General features: G+C 39.2%; 1 protein-coding gene across 2 annotated transcripts in view; it reads right to left on the bottom strand.

Annotated features, from left to right (window-relative positions):
• The window catches only part of cplx2b (complexin 2b), a 60793-nt gene that overhangs the window by 8674 nt on the left and 36080 nt on the right, over window positions 1-16039 (bottom strand). Inside the window, exon 2 of one of the 2 annotated variants that reach the window (XM_023285659.3) lies at window positions 11021-11185. In XM_023285659.3, coding sequence (XP_023141427.1) covers window positions 11021-11051 — 31 coding nt within the window. In that variant the 5' untranslated portion in view covers window positions 11052-11185. Of the gene's footprint in view, window positions 1-11020; window positions 11189-16039 lie in introns of both variants that reach the window. The other variant, XM_035955246.2, reaches the window with a different exon arrangement.

The raw sequence follows: 16039 nt of genomic DNA, 5'->3' as shown, positions 1-16039 counted from the left end.
TTGTAAGTGTAATATACACTTTAGTATAATAATAATAATAATAATTACTCTAACTGATATGGTGATTAGCAAAATAGGGTAATTCCTAATAATGTACATTTCTTTTAGCCCATTTATACCTTGCTTGACTTGATTTAAAAAATGGGGAAAAAAAGAAAGAATACCAATAATTTATATCATAATGAGTTTTGCAGTCAAAACTTGGCTTCTCTGGTAAAATCTGAAAGTTAGACTAAAACCTGAAACAATCATTACATCCTTTATAAGTTTTCTGTACTGGAAACACTCACCAATAAGAAAAATGAACCTTGGATACAATTCGGCGATGGGAGACAGAACCCTTTAACTCAGCTTTGCACCACAAAACTAAAATGATAGTAGCAAGACTCAAAGCCAAGAACAATGTGCACATTTGACAAATAGTAAATAGAAGATAATAGACATCCAGCCTCCACCCCTGAATCAGTATCGATTGATTCAGGGGTGATTTAGAGACATTGATTTAGAGACAGTTTTACTGAACCAACGTAGCAGCTAATCTGAATCAAGACCACTGTGTTATCAAAAAATAACTCCAAGATAATGATGATGAAAACATTCGAGGTGCCACACAAATCTACATCTACTCTCTTGCTATAAATCATGAGAAGGTAAAAGTAAAGTCGTTGCCAAAATTGCAACCTTATGTCCTGTTTTAGCAGAAAATAGCCATTAAATGCTTCAGTGCCATCTTCTACATGATGATTCCAACGTCTCTGATGAGGGCAGTAAATTAGAAAACCTCTGCAACACTTCCTCCTCCTCCTGCTCCAAAAACAGACTCCCTTCTTCATCCGTGGCAGGAGCTGCTTTCCAGACGTGAAAGCAGCTCCCTCCAGCAAATTGATGCTGCTGTTGTTACCTCCGCCTGATCGATAGTAAATACAGGACCACCTGAGAGCGTATGAATTATGGATTTTCCGGCAGAGAGAAAACTTCATCTGAGTATTGATGTGCCTCTCAGGTTTGGCTGGTGACCTCCTTTGCAGAGCTGGTTCCTTTCTTTAGCCGGAGGTTGAATATATTTCACCACTGAGGCGAGGATGTGAACAGCGACAGAGACGATACAGACCAGATCTGATTTCGGTAGATATTTGCTTCCATGTCAAAGAATGATCCGGGCAGACTGACTCTTACAAACCAGGGAATTTTAATTGTAATATTGCTGTGAAAAAAGCAAATACATGCGTCTGTATTGTTTTAACGCAACATTCCAGAATGTATTTAGCCGTGATCAGACTTCATGATGTCCACGTATCACCTAACATTGTTTTTTTTTTTTTAGAAATCCTTGTGAAGCACCTGACAAACTCTTTATTTCCATTTGAGAAATATTATTAACCCTCGTGTCGTCCTGCGGGTCAAAATTGACCCGTTTTAAAGTTTGAAAATGTGGAAAAAAAGCTATTTTCACAGTGAAACTTCTGATGTCCATATTTTCAACGTTTTTGGGAAATCTTTGAACATTTTTTTGGTGGGAAAAAAGAAATGTCAAAAATGTTTCTTAAGAACATTCACAAAAAAATCAACCAAAATCCAGCGAATTTCGCTGGATTTTGGTTGATTTTTATGTGAATGTTCTTAAAGAAAATATTACAAGATTTACTGATATATATTTAGTCACAGATAATTTTAGATTTTTTTTCTCATTCTATGAAAATATTTGCAAGAATTTTCTTGCCAAATCTAGGGTATTTTTTTAAAAATAAAACTTTTAAGGGAAACTTTTAAGGAATTATTGGAATTTTCTTCCTGAAGGTTTTGCAAATTTTCAGAAATTTGAGAAATTTTTTTGCAGAATTTTTGGATTTTTTTCAGACAAGGAAACAATATTTTTTGGTGCCTGTAAATGAAGAAAACAGGAGGGTTAAACTGAGATCTGAAGTTTCAACTGTCGAGCTGCAGATGATCGTACATGCACCTCGCATCGACTACTGTAATGCACTTTTCTCCTCACTTTCTGCTCTTAACCATCTGCAAGCAACTCAGAATGCTGTTGCAAGACTACTAACTAGATCAGGGATGTCAAACATGCGGCCTGCGGGCCCAAACCGGCCCTCCAGAGCGTCCAATCCGGCGCTCCGGACGACTTTGTAAAGTGTAAAAATCACAGAGAAGACATTAACAGCAGATTGCAGATTTGTAAAACTATAAATTTAAAATGATTTCTAGATCATGACAAGTTGTTTTGATCATAAAGGAAAATACCAGATTGCTCATTGTTCTTTTGTGTCTCATATTTATAAAATTTTGTCTTGTTTTTTGTCTTTTACTGTCTGACTTTTATCATTTGTCTCATGTTTTTGTCGTTTTGTGTTTCCTTTTTGTCCAGCTTGTGTTTTTTGTCTCGTTTTTGTCATTTTGTGCTTTGCTGTATTCATTGTTTGGGTATCATTTTTGTCGTTTTTTTTTCACGCTTTTGTCATTTTTCGTCTCATTTGTGTCCATTTTTTTGTCACTTTGTAATTTTTTTGTCAATTTTTTTGTCTCTTTTATCTATTGTTTTGTGTCAGTTGTCTCGTTTTTTGTCATTTTGCTTCTTGCTATATTCGTTATGTGTCTCATTTTGTAATATTTTGTCTTGTTTTTGTAGTTTTTTGTCTTTTTTAAAGTCACTTCATCGCTTTGTGTTTTCCTGTAGTTATATATTGTCTTTGTAAAGCACTTTGTCACCTTTGTCTGTGAAATAAATACATTTTACTTACTTAAACTGAGTCTTCTGTGTGTCCATTTAGCTGATCAGTGGTAGTCTAAGTGTAACTGTGATATAATAAAAGAAAAGCAGCAGATTTTTAAGATGTAATTCATTCATTCACTTCAAAAAAAAACCTAATAATTTGGCTGATTGGAGACAGAAATGCAGCTCTTTCCTCAACAACATCACCATCAAGGTTTTGTTTCTGAATCACTGAAAGCAGAGCTGGGAAGCTAGGTAGGACATTAAATATTGATTCACCAACTCTATCAACTCTCATGGACATATGGCGCTTATTTACTTTTATGTGCCAATAAAACCTGAATCACTGCCTCCTTAAGCACACACGAGCCAAAAGAAAAACAATTCTGAGTAAATTACTGAGACGAAATGTGACTTTAAAGAGTGGGCGGCTCCCTGTTGGGTTTGTGAACCCAGGGGTGACCAGTCCTCTGCAGCAGACCCATGCAGTGGCCCTAATTGCCCCGCAGCGCTGTGTGGTGGCAGCAGACCCGGGGATGACAAATTAGCACTCAGCTGGTGGGAGGGGCAGGAAGGGAAATGTTGCCTGGGACTCGCTGGGGAGTCGTGTTAAGGTCAGACTGTCCGCTGTGGGTCCTTCATTGTGTTCAAACACTGGAATACACACCATATGTGCTGGAATCTACTGGAACTGAGTGCAGGGGGTGTGCTAACAGCTACATGTGTGAGCATTCACAGCTTATAAATGAAATGTCCTTGGAGTTTTGCTTAGTATAAAAACCATTCAGTAGCCTGTAGATTTTATAGAAACATAAAGTCATTATTCATTTAAACAACTCTAAATAAATGTCATGTGTCAAAAGGTTGAGCATGCTGGAGAGTGTGCAGCTGCTGAATTTACACACTCCCATTAGACATCAGAAAAATGTACTATTGGCTCCTAAATCACAAATACAGAATGTGTTGTTTTATTCACTCCTGTGTTCTAATGCTACATTGTGTTAGCTAATGGTGTTGAAAGGCTCATTGATGATTAGAAAACCCTTGTGCAGTTATGTTAGTACATGAATAAAAGTGTGAGTTTTCATGGAAAACATAAATTGTCTGGGTGACCCCAAACTTTTGAATGGTAGTGTATATATATATATCCACTCTTAGTCTGGTACTTACAAAATGCGCCAAGGAAGAAGCCAAAAATGAAAGCCAACCGAAGCAGATGTCTGGCATCTCAAGATCTGAAGTACTAGAGACAGAAGGAAGACCCCTGCTGGTCTTTAGGCAGATTAATGCTTCTAGATCACAATCTTAGAAAGTCTCCAGAATGACCAGAAGCAGATGCCTGAAGGCTTAAATGGAAGAAGAGCCGCTAAGAAGCCATTATTGAGGCCTGCAAACATCCAAAAACACCTAAAATGTGCCAGGAAGCACAAACACTGGATTGTAGATGACTGGAAGAAGGTACTCTGGACAGATGAGTCAAAGTTTGAACTCAGCATCGTCATGTTTACGTCTGCAGAAAAGCAGGAGAACATTTTAACGCTAGCTGCACTGACCCACAGTGAAACACAGTGGAGAGTCCATTATACTATGGGGTTCCATCGTGGGTATACAAGATTGTGATAATACAGCTAAGAGTGATGAAAAATGGTTTTTAGGTACTTTTTTGTTTTAAAAAAAAAAAAAAAATCTAATTTTAATATGATTCCAGAAGTCAGAGGATTATTAGGAACCATCAATATTTGGACAAAATATCATGGTAATCTATAAATCATGGATCAAAAGTGACTGATCCTGCAACAAGCCACAGCCTCGAGTGAAGTCCTAAAAATATAAACACCAGCAGAGTGTATAAACCACCGTAAAAAGATGGCTTCAGGACCATGAAGTGATCTTGATGAACTGGTGAAGGACGACACACTGCTGATGTAAATGTAATGGGAGCGTTATTAAAACTCACCAGAGAGTTTGAGTGTTTTCCTTTGACCCATCTCCATCCATCCATCCCCCTCCTCTGTCCTTCTCTTCGTCCTCTGCTCTTCCCTCCCCCTCGGTTTCTCTCTTTTTCCTCCATTAAAGTGATATTTCGGCTATAATTTGATTATCTGCAGGCTCTGCAACGAGGGGCTTTTCCTCGTCTTTTAATTACTTCAATCAATTCCTGCCCTCTCTTCTGTTTTTTTCATTCATTTCTTTCCTGCACACCCAACACTGCAACCCTTTCTTCAGTCCATTAGAGGCCAGTTTCCTCTGCAGACAAAGGTAAGCAATCCTAAGTGCTTTAACAGCCCCGGTCCTTGCGTTGTGCATCAAATCGCTCATTGTTTCATTCAGCCTTTCCCTGGGCCACGTCTTTGTGCTTCAGTGCACAAAACCTCTCAATCTGAAGAGGATATGATGGTTACAAACGCTTTACCAGATGCCCACACAGAGAGCCCCGTGGAAAAGATTAGATTGATTTAGTAGATTTGGCTGAAGCTGATTACGGAATGAAGAGTCTCAGCTGAGTGTGGAAAGATAATAGCACCGTGGGTCATGATTACACGCCGAGTAGCTTAAAAAAACAACAAAAAGGACATGTGTAGCAGCTAAAAAATTTCAGTATCTGTTAAGATTGAAATTTAACCTTTGTATATTCACAAACTGCCCTGTGGTTTTCAGTTATTTTCATCTTTTGGGTCTGAATTGAGCCATTTACGATGCATCTGATTTTATTCCTTATTATTCCAATGAATACAGACCACGCAATCGTGTTTAAATCTTCTAGTTATAAATCCTCTTTGGTGTACATTTAATCATTCTACTCAAGTAGGATGGAGATCGTTGTTTTAGCTTCATATGGAGGAAGAACGGCTGTAAAAAGGAGGAGACAGGAGGGAAGAAGTCGGAGCTGAAGGATGAGGAAGTGAGAATCCAGAACACAGATGAAACCAGAAAGACGAGCCGAGCGCCGCCAGCTTCCTTCTCATCCAGCCGCTCAGATGGATGGCGGTGCCACGGGATCATTTGTCAGGGGTGGAGGGGTTTGCAAAATGGAACTCATTTAAATAATGGATCACCTCCGTCTCCAAATTACGACCTCGTACGTCACATGAGCGTCCGGGTGAAAAAAATGGTATAATGTCCAATTACTCAAAATATGTCTAAATTACAAAAAAAAATGACTCAGAACAACTCAAAAACTGCCTAAAATGACTCAAAATTCCTGCTGGATTACAAATTAATGTCAGAAATCACTCAAAATGTGTCTTAAATGACTCAAATCATGTCCAAAATGACAACAAAATATCCACATTTACTCAAAATTCCTTCTAAATGAAGAAATAACGTCAGAAAAGACATCCTAAAGATTCAAAATGTGTCTTGAATGATTCCGTGTCTGTCCAAAATTACAACAAAAATGTCTCCATAATTACTCAAAACTTGTCTAAATTACACAAAATGACTCAAAACAACTCAAAAATTGTCCAAAATGAGTCAAAGTTCCTTCTAAAGGACAAAATAATGTCAGTAAACATTCAAAATGTGTCCTAAATGACACAAAATTTTCTAAATGACAAAAAAAAATGACTGAAAACGACTCAAAAATTGTCCAAAATGACAACAAATATGTCCACAATTACTCAAAATTTCTTCTAGATGACAAAATAATGTCACTCAAAATGTGTCCTAAATGACTCAAAATCTGTCTTGAGTGACTCAAAACTTGTCGAAAAATGACAAAATTTGTCTAAATGACAAAAAAATGACTCAAAATAACTCAAAACTTGTTCAAAATGACTTAAAATTCTTTCAAAATGACAAAATAATGTCAGAACACACCCAAAATGTGTTCTAAATGACTCAAAATCTGTCTTGAGTGACTCAAAACCTGTCCAAAATGAGAAGAAAAATCTACAAAATGACTCAAAATCAGTCTGAAGTCACACAAGTGCCCAGACGGGTTATTCACCCAGTCCGGGCACTCATGTGACTTACGAGGACGTAATGTGGAGACGGATGTCATGTGACGTCCATCAGCTGTTGGGGTAGCAGGACAGGGCGTCCTGGTGCTGGACGGTTTGATCTCCTGATGTCCTCTGAGGAGCCCTCCAGTGTTATTGCAGCCGGCTCGTCTTCAGCGGAAATGAAACGGACCGGCTCACACCCATCTGACAGGGATTATCTCAGCAATCTTTTATTTGGGGGCTCCTTTATGAGAAAAGGTGAGACGTTCACACACCCGATATCCAGGCGAAGGCAGGAAGAGGCAGGAAGCACATATTGGGAACAGAATGGATGCAGCGACGGCTGCGGAGGGACTCGGTGATTACATCTTATCATGGCAGATTTCAAATATCCTCACGGCCGATATGTTTTCACCTTAAAGCAGGAGAGCGGTGCTTTCACATGTAATAAAAAATGTTCATTACACTCAACTAAACAAGTTCACACAATGCTGATTAAACCTGATAGCACAAAGCAAGTTTATCTGTATTTCACACGGCGATGGAGTTTTAAATGTGGCTTCTTGCACTGGTTTACCAGCAATGGTACGTTTCTAGGAGGAGGCCTCAGTAAATATGACTACAGAGGAGGTTTATAGTGGTCTGGGTGAAACAGAAACCTCAGAGGGATCTAAAATATGAAGCTACCATTGGAGAGAAGCACTTAAAATGCACTTTCTGGAAACTCAAAGAATAGTTTTGTCTAACAAAAAACTGTGGACATTTTTGTTGTCACTATAGACAGGATTTGACACGTTTTGAATAATTTAGGACACATTTTCTGACACTATTTTGTCATTTTGGAAGAATGTGAATTATTGTAGATTATTTCTGAGGTTGTTTTTGGTCATTTTTTTGTCATTTGGACAAATCAAACTCATTTTGTACACTTTTGTTGTCATATCGGACAGGTTTTGAGTCACTGAAGACACATTTTGAATAATTTAGGATATATTGTGAGGGGTTTTTTTTGACATTATTTTGTGATTTAGGAAGGATTTTGAGTCATTTCAGACATGTTTTGAGTTGTTCTGAGTCATTATTGTACAAATATTTACACAATTTTGGAGTAATTCTGTACATATTTGTTGTCATTTTGGACGTGTTGAGTCATTCAAGACATATTTTGAATAATTTAGGACACATTTTCTGACACTATTTTGTCCTTTTGAGGACTTTGAGTTATTGTAGATTATTTATGAGTTGTTCTCAGTGATTTTTATTTTCATGTAGACAAATTTGGGATCGTTTTGTTCATTTTTGTTGTCAGTTTGGACAGGTTCTGAGTCATTCAAGACACATTTTGAGTGTTTTCTGACATTATTTTGTGATTTCAGAAGAATTCCGAGTCATTTTAGACAGGTTTTGAGCTGTTTTCGGTCGTTTTTTGTCACTGACACAACATTTTGAGTCCTTCTGTACGTTTTTGTTATCATTTTGGACTGGATTTGAGTCATTTAGGACACATTCAAGTGCTGCACAAAGTTACAAGTTTGGCTGAGAATGATCTGTGTGCAGTAGGATCGACCACGCTTCTCTGGACTGATTAATCCAACACAACAACCAGCAAATACCAACCGAGGCCCGCAGTGGAAATCTATACTTTTGTTCAGGAAGTGCCCTACATCTAATGACATTAGAGGCTCTGCCCGAGTGTCTGTGTGTTGAGCTGAAATATTTTTACTGTTTTTATGTTCTGATGGAGAACACACATTTTTATTTGTAAATTCACTGCATCTAAAGCACAGAAAGAGACTTTAAATCAAGCTTTTTTCTTTCCCCCTGTAACCAAGTCCCCATTCCCCCATTAATTAAAATAAAGAGTTGCAAAAAACTAACGCAAAAATCTTTCAGGGTGGTGGAAAATCAATTCCGTCGCCCCGTGAAAGTCATTTCTATGCATGAGAAATACTGCAGGGTCGCTGTTAGATTGATGTCCTGACACGCCCACCTCAACAACACTCCCACTGGCTGCAGCACACTTCATCTCAAAACGCTCTCTTTCCCCCCTCAGGACTAAAATCGTGACTGAAACCTCATCTGTATGTGTGTGTGCATGTTTTTTCCCTCTCAGCGTTAGATTGCAGTGTTGTTTTTGTGTTTGTGTGGCTGCTTGTATATATTCATGGATGGCCAGCTGCGTCTCAATGAAATAAATGCCAGTCTGTTCCAGGAGAAAAGGTCAGTGCACTAGACAGCACCTCTACGGGAGGTAAACTACAAGACTTCAACTCAGGATGGATTCCAGAGAAGAAGAGGAGGTAGAGGGGGGTAACACTACTGCATGTAGCCTCTAACATGCTCAGAAGGAGGTGGAAGTGTGCTCTGCTGCATGAAGCAACAAGAACAGAAAACCCCCAATGGAATAAAATAATAGAAAAGATGGAACGACTGATTAGATGGAGGGACGTTTCACTTGTCATTTAGAAGGAATTTTGAGGAATTGTGGACATTTTTGTCCACAAGGTTTAAGTCATTCCAGACACATTTTGAATCATTTCCGACACATTTTATGTAATTTCAAACATCAGTGTGTCCTTTTGGAAGAATTTGAGTTACTGTAGATTGTGAGTTGTTTTCAGAATTTTTTTCTTCATTTACACAAATTTTGAGTCATTTTGGACATTTTTGTTGTCATTTAGACAAAGTTTGAGTCATTTTGGACAGGTTTTGAGTCATTCAAGACACATTTTGAATCATTTATGAAGCATTTTTTCTGACATTATTTTGTCATTTAGAAGGAATTTTGAGTCACTTTGGACAAGTTTTGGGTTATTTTGAGACATGCAGAAAAACATGGCAACAGGTTGAAAGCTTTGAAAATCAGTAAATGGGCATTGAAGTTCCCACATCCTATTCAAAGGAAGAATAAACATTCATTCTCAGTAATTGTAAAGTTATTTTATAACATCGTTTTGTCTCATGTTGAACCTCTTCAAACCGTTTAGTGTCTGCAGCGTGAAGTTGCATTTTAGCTCGATTCTGTGATTGTACGAAATTAAATGTACAACTGATTTCTCTGCACCAGAAGCAATTATGAAGCCGCTCAAGGGAGAGAAAGGCGAAAGAGAAAGCAGGTGAGAAATGAAGTAAATGAGATTCAAAAGAATAAAGATTTAGATGTGTCCAGAGAGCGACGGAAATCAAGCAGAGAGCAATCGATTGGATGAAAACTGAGAGGAAGGAATGAAACAGGGACGAGCAGCAGATATAAACGAGTGCTGGGAGGAGTAAATCTCATTTCATTCTGGCTGGTGGTCACTGAGCTGATGAAACTAGAGGAGAAGGCTGATTTAAGGAGGCACGACCTCCGGGCCCCTGGGGGCCCCTCAGTTACGCAGCTCTTTCTATGTGGCTCTTGGTGAATAAGTCCAACCTTCGGCCAATGTGGGAGACAGCTGAGGTGTAAAAGAGAAGTAAGGGGCAAGAAAACCAGTGCAGATCTCACTATCCTGACAGCTACGGTGTCCTGTAATGGTCAAAACTGATAGTAGCTTTTGAATCCAATATGATGGTTTTTACCCTAAAGCAGACAGAGAGAACACAGACGTCTGCTAAGGTCGGATAAACCTTCACATCACTTATCTGAGCATCACACAGGGAGAGTCCTGCAGTCAGACATGCAGTGGAAAACCTACAATAGCCATTTACTGTTTACTTTCTTTGTATTTCACTCGTAAAATATTGAAATCAGTCATATATTAGTTTAATGTTGGCTTCTGTAAACTTGGTAAAAATTTTAAAAAGTGCATTTTGGGTAAATTTTCAAAGGTCGTATCACCTTGTAGCAAAGCTAGCTGATCAAAATAAGGTACAGCAAAACATTTTTACCAGCATTTTTGACACTAGGCTCCTTTATTTGACCTTATGTGTCAAAACTATTTTAAATTCTAGTCAAGATGGTAGTAAAGGTTTCTCTGGTGAATTATCAGGAAACAGCAACAAGCACTGGCACCTTGAATGTGTTATTTATTGCTCTGTGTCATAAAAAAAAATTAAACTGGTGCAGTTTTATTATTAAAACTACAATATACTGATGCTCAAAGTCGGTTATAGGAACAACGGTGGTGAATAAAAAACTGATTTGGGCTTTGGATTATGACACCTGGAGTGGAAAATAGATTTTAACATAGAAAGGTTTGTAACTCTGTCATAGCAGGAATTTTGCATGATTTCATCGGAAAAAAGTAAACTGTACTGATCCCTCACTGGGAAAATTCCCAATAAATAAAAAAACACACAAAAATAGCTGATTCCGAAGGGGTCAGTGAGAACTCCCTTCAGATTTGGTTGACTTTAAGGGCTGCAGATGGACACTTACCACCTAAAGCTTGCTTCATTACAAAATCCATGGTTCCTGCTGATTAGTACAGTTGTTCCTCTTCAAGCCAAAGACGACTGAGCATGTAGCCACTGAGCCTGGGGTCTCGATCCTTCTCACGTTCCCCCTCCTCTGTCGTGATGCCGAAGCGTCTTCAGCAACTCTCTGCTGGACACGAGGGACAGAAATAAGAAGTGGTTAAACAAAAAAAATCCCAACAACTGGAGTTTTATTTCATCGATTTAGCGCACTTTTGAATCAAAAGTGCAGAAAATGTGGAATTTCACCTTCATCATCAATAGAGACACTAAACACGATAGATCTCCAATATGTCCAAGGCGAGGCAGCGAATCACACTGATGTAAAGCAACAGATAATGCGATCTTCTTAACACTCCTCACCCCTGACAGGAATCCCATTCTAGTGAGAACGCTGATCAATACCGAGGCCTTTTGCTCCGAGTCACTTATCCGCCCGTAAGTCAATATCAATCGATCAGTCATCTTCTGCCGCTAACTGCTCATAAATATTTCATAGCAAATGAAGCAATGTGTTTGTTTTCTGTTCCAATCCGTCTGTAGATGACACGTATCCAGCATGTAGGAGAAAATCAGCTTATATCCACCCATATTCTAAACACCCACACACACCGTATGAAAGGGAAATCCCCTCAACAGCAACAATAAAAAAAATCCACATTATCCTCATTAATATTTCATAAACTATCTCACTGTCTTAGTTTCAAGAGCCGCTTCCTGCATCCTATCCGGTGATACAATAGGTCTGATTATTATTCTGTTGCATGGATTTGAAAAGCAGTTACTGCTCAGAGTTGTGCATACGATCCTCCCACAACTTCCTTTGCATCGTCTTGTTTAGAAGGAGGAGTGGATTCAGCCAGGTTCGCCTTCTGATCCACATTTTATCATTCTTTGGGCCTTAACTGTGGGTTTAATTGCACCGTATTTATTAAATTGTGCAACTACAATATGCATTGTTATGTCCGTAACTAGTATTTTTACTCTGCCAAAGAAAATGGTGGAGTTACGTGACGACTGGCATACGTTTGTCTGTTTGTCTGTTAGTTTTACATGCAAGAAAAACGTCCCTGTGGACACATACGATCAATGTTGCTGCTTTTCTGGAGAACTGATGAGTGGAAATAGTAGATGTTATAAGACACAGAGACTCTTGCAGAAAGGAGATGCTAAAGTTCTGAAAACATAACTGTACTTGTAACTGCAATGGAGCAACAGCAGCAACAGCTCAAACTAATCCCAGCAGCTGAAGGACAGACATCCAGATCTAGAATTCAAGCTGGGAAGCTTCAGTTAATGCTTTGTATTTCCACCAGTCTCTCTCAGCTGACTGTGAATGAAGGTACCTGGACAGGTAACCAGAGATAAAGAGACAGACAACGAAACACACTCACATTCACAACTACGGACAATTTCCAATCACCAATTAACCTCAACATGTTTTTGAACTATGGGAGGAAGCTGGAGAACCCAGTGAAAACATGCAAACTCCACACAGAAAAGATTCCAGGAACTTCTAGGTGTTAGGTGACGTTGCTAACCGCTGCACCATATTTTCAACATCCTGAAATGTTTTATTGATGTTGAATTGCTCCAGCTGCACAACATTCACAAAGGCTAACTTTGGTACATTTAGGCTATTACTATTCAGTCAACACAATAAAGTTAAAAAATAGATTTTAATAAGCACTAAAAATACATTCTTTGATTGTTTTGTATAAATTAAGGCTGGACTGAGTCAAGATTTGTGGGAATATATACACAGATTTGTACAAAAAAAACTTTTACTATGAGGGAAAGGCAGCTTGTCATTATTTTACCAGCTCATAAAGATTTAGATGATAAAGAGCAGATGGACTTCCCAAACATGGCAAGAAAAGTCTATGGCCTTTGGCTTTCCAGCCGGTTTGTCCAGTGGGCATTAGAGGAACTGCAGCCTGGACGCTCACCAGTGTCCTCGTGTCTATTTGATTAACTGCACCAGTGTCAGCACAGATGAAATCCTCCACGTTTACTACACCTGGCCGACCAGAACGGCATTTCCATTTTGAGACAGATCCCACCCCGGTGTCATTTCACCACGCCAGTATCTGGCAGAGCTGAATGGAGCTGGAATGAAATGGGATGGACGGCAGATTGAGCTGCACAGCTTATTCTGGGGGGAGGCGAGGTCGAGCGGGACGGCAATCCATTTGTAACTGTGACCGAGTGCTTCAGGGGGTGAAGAGCCTCATTTCCATAAACGCACACAAGCGCACAGACACACAACGAGCGTGCACACGTAGGGTTTGATTAGAAGGACTGCAGATGTACGCCGATGCACAACAGGAGAACTACTAAACACTTAACCTTGTGTGCACGCTTACAAATATAGGTGTGTCCATAATGTGTGCAAATGAAAGAGAAAAATTCATCATTGCATGTGTGTGTTTGCTGTGTAACATCTCATGCAGATGCAAAGGAAAATGTTTGTTCTTTGTGTGTTTAATTAAAATTGCAAAAGGTGGTGAATGGAAGTATAGTGGCTTCAAAAGAACAAAAGTTTCCATATGCTAAACAATCTGTTGGTTCTTACATGTCCAGATGAGTGTTTAAAACGCTGTGGAGGAGCTCAACAAAGACAGTTTTACTGACTGACAGTCACATTTTCACACTGTTTCTAGCTTTTTATTTAGCTTACATCTTCATTAGGTTGAGGAAAGCATCACTCACAACTTGACAAATCTAGAAAACATGAACCTGATGTGTTTTTATCCACTTGTTTCTAATTATATTCTGAATATACACATAAAATAAACTGAGCGTAAATGTTAGAAATGCTGTAAAATCTTACAACAAAACAAAAAAAAAGTTTAAAACTTAGCTGAGGAGGAAAGTTGGTGCATCTGTAAAACAAAATGCAACAAATTACTAATAAATGAACACATTTTAAAAAAAATTTTGGCTAGATAATTTTTTTTTTAAGTCTAAATTCTCTTCCTTCTGTGTGACAGTAAATGAATTATTAATCTTAGGCTTGTGGACTAAACAAGACAGCTTCAGGTCAACACAAGGATGGGTTATACAGCTTCAAATTTATCAGGATAAAATGATAAATTTAAGTCAACATTAATAATTATTGATTTTTTTTCTGACTTATTTGTAATGAAGACAAGCAGAAAAAAGAGATGACATATAAAGCACATTTGGGATTTGTTCATGCATCTAAACTTTGTGTTTTCAGAGTATTCTAGTTAGTTCTAGTTTTATTATGATGTTAATGCTGTCACTAGGACACGTTGCTGTCATTGTAATGTCCAGGCAAATACCACAACATTTTTATTTTTCAAATTTCATATATGTTTTTATAAACGTTTCAGCTTTTTCTAAAAGCTCAACCATCACCGTCAAGCACGGTTCAGATATGTTCTTTTAGTCTTGATATTCATGGAGCTGAGGGAAGAAAAACAAACAGAAATACCTTTTGGATAATAGAAGAAGAGCAGAAAAGTGGAAGAATAAAAACTAGAGCCGCTCATGCATCAGCTTCAACATGTTTGAGAGAATACGATGTTGGAAATATTGTTTTTTTTGAACCTGCAGCAATATGGCTGCTGTGTGTGTGTGTGTGTGTGTGTGTGTGTGTGTGTGTGTGTGTGTGTGTGTGTGTGTGTGTGTCCTGGCAGCAGAACATTTCCCTTATCGTTACAAAAACAGACTCAAGGACTCACTAATGGAATAAAGGAAAGATGCTGCTGTCTGACAAGGACATCTGGAAGAAAAGGACTCACAAACACACTCAGATGTGTTCTGATGAGGCCGTTCACTTCCTGACCTTCACAAACATAACCCATGACAGTAAACATTCAATTATCTGTGATCACTGCATCCCCGAAATGATATTTTGTACATAAACTTGCTGCCAGCCTCCTCCAGTTTGGTTTGAACAGTTCTCTCTTTAGCCGGGTTTCCTTCCTCCTTTCTCTTTGTTTTGCTAAACACACAAACACGGCATATCCACGACCCCCTTTCACCTTTTCACAACCCAATCAATCAATCCCCGTTATCTCAAGGGCACACACAGCTGACTGCTGCTTCTGTCAGTTCTAAGAAGGCAAACAGATCAGGAAAAACAAGTAAACATTTACTGTATAAGAGCTTAATGACTGTGTGGAGATGCTTAATCTGTGGAGGGTCTACAGCTTCTACCCAAAGAGCTGCAGCCTCCAAGACTGAAGTAGGTCTGTTGGTCAGCAGCATAGTTTCCCTCAGCATTCATGGGATTCTGCACAAAAAAGCTGATCTCTTTTACATCTCAAGTATGACTCCTGTTGCTAATTATTCTCCTCCTTTCCTGCTCATATCTCCTGGTGAATTTTAGGAGAAGTTAGAAACAAGCCTATAATAAGCATCACAATGTTGTCTCCAGAGCTACAGAAGAGCAAACTTTGAGCAGTCAGATTTCCCTCTGGCCTGTGCTGCCCATGTCTAAAACACAATCTTAGAAAAGCCTCCATGTGAGGAGGACGGGAACGTTTCATGTTATCGTGTGAAACGTACAAGCTTCACTCCACCTGCCTCCATTTCCGTCCTGGTCAGACACCAGAGACCTGGACGGCGGCTCCTTATGTAAGAGCTCATCAGTGGGCGGTTAGCGTTGGACTGGAAACTGAAGCAGCTCCAGCAGACTGAACTTCTCCGTTCTGGTGATAGTGGAGGGGCTTTAAAACCTTACATAACCCTGCCTTTCACGCAGGGCCAAATATACCACACAATCACTGACAACAGCCCCCGAGGGCGACACCAGCTCGTCCCCCACCCCCACAGCACCCGACCACTTCCCCTCCATCCTCCGCAAGCCTTTCTTCTCCTTCTTCTGCTTCTCCTTCTATTTTTTAATTTCATAATCCAGGCACTGGCAGCGGTGCGTGACGTGGGATAATGTTATCAGGGCCGGGCAGGACGGCTCGCTGATCCTATCCAGTTAATTGGAAGTTGTTTC

Source organism: Amphiprion ocellaris, chromosome 13 (genome assembly GCF_022539595.1).
Source record: "Amphiprion ocellaris isolate individual 3 ecotype Okinawa chromosome 13, ASM2253959v1, whole genome shotgun sequence".
Lineage (NCBI taxonomy): Eukaryota > Metazoa > Chordata > Actinopteri > Pomacentridae > Amphiprion > Amphiprion ocellaris.
The sequence above is the reverse complement of the archived record's forward strand: the minus strand, read 5'-3'. Positions and strand labels throughout refer to the sequence as shown.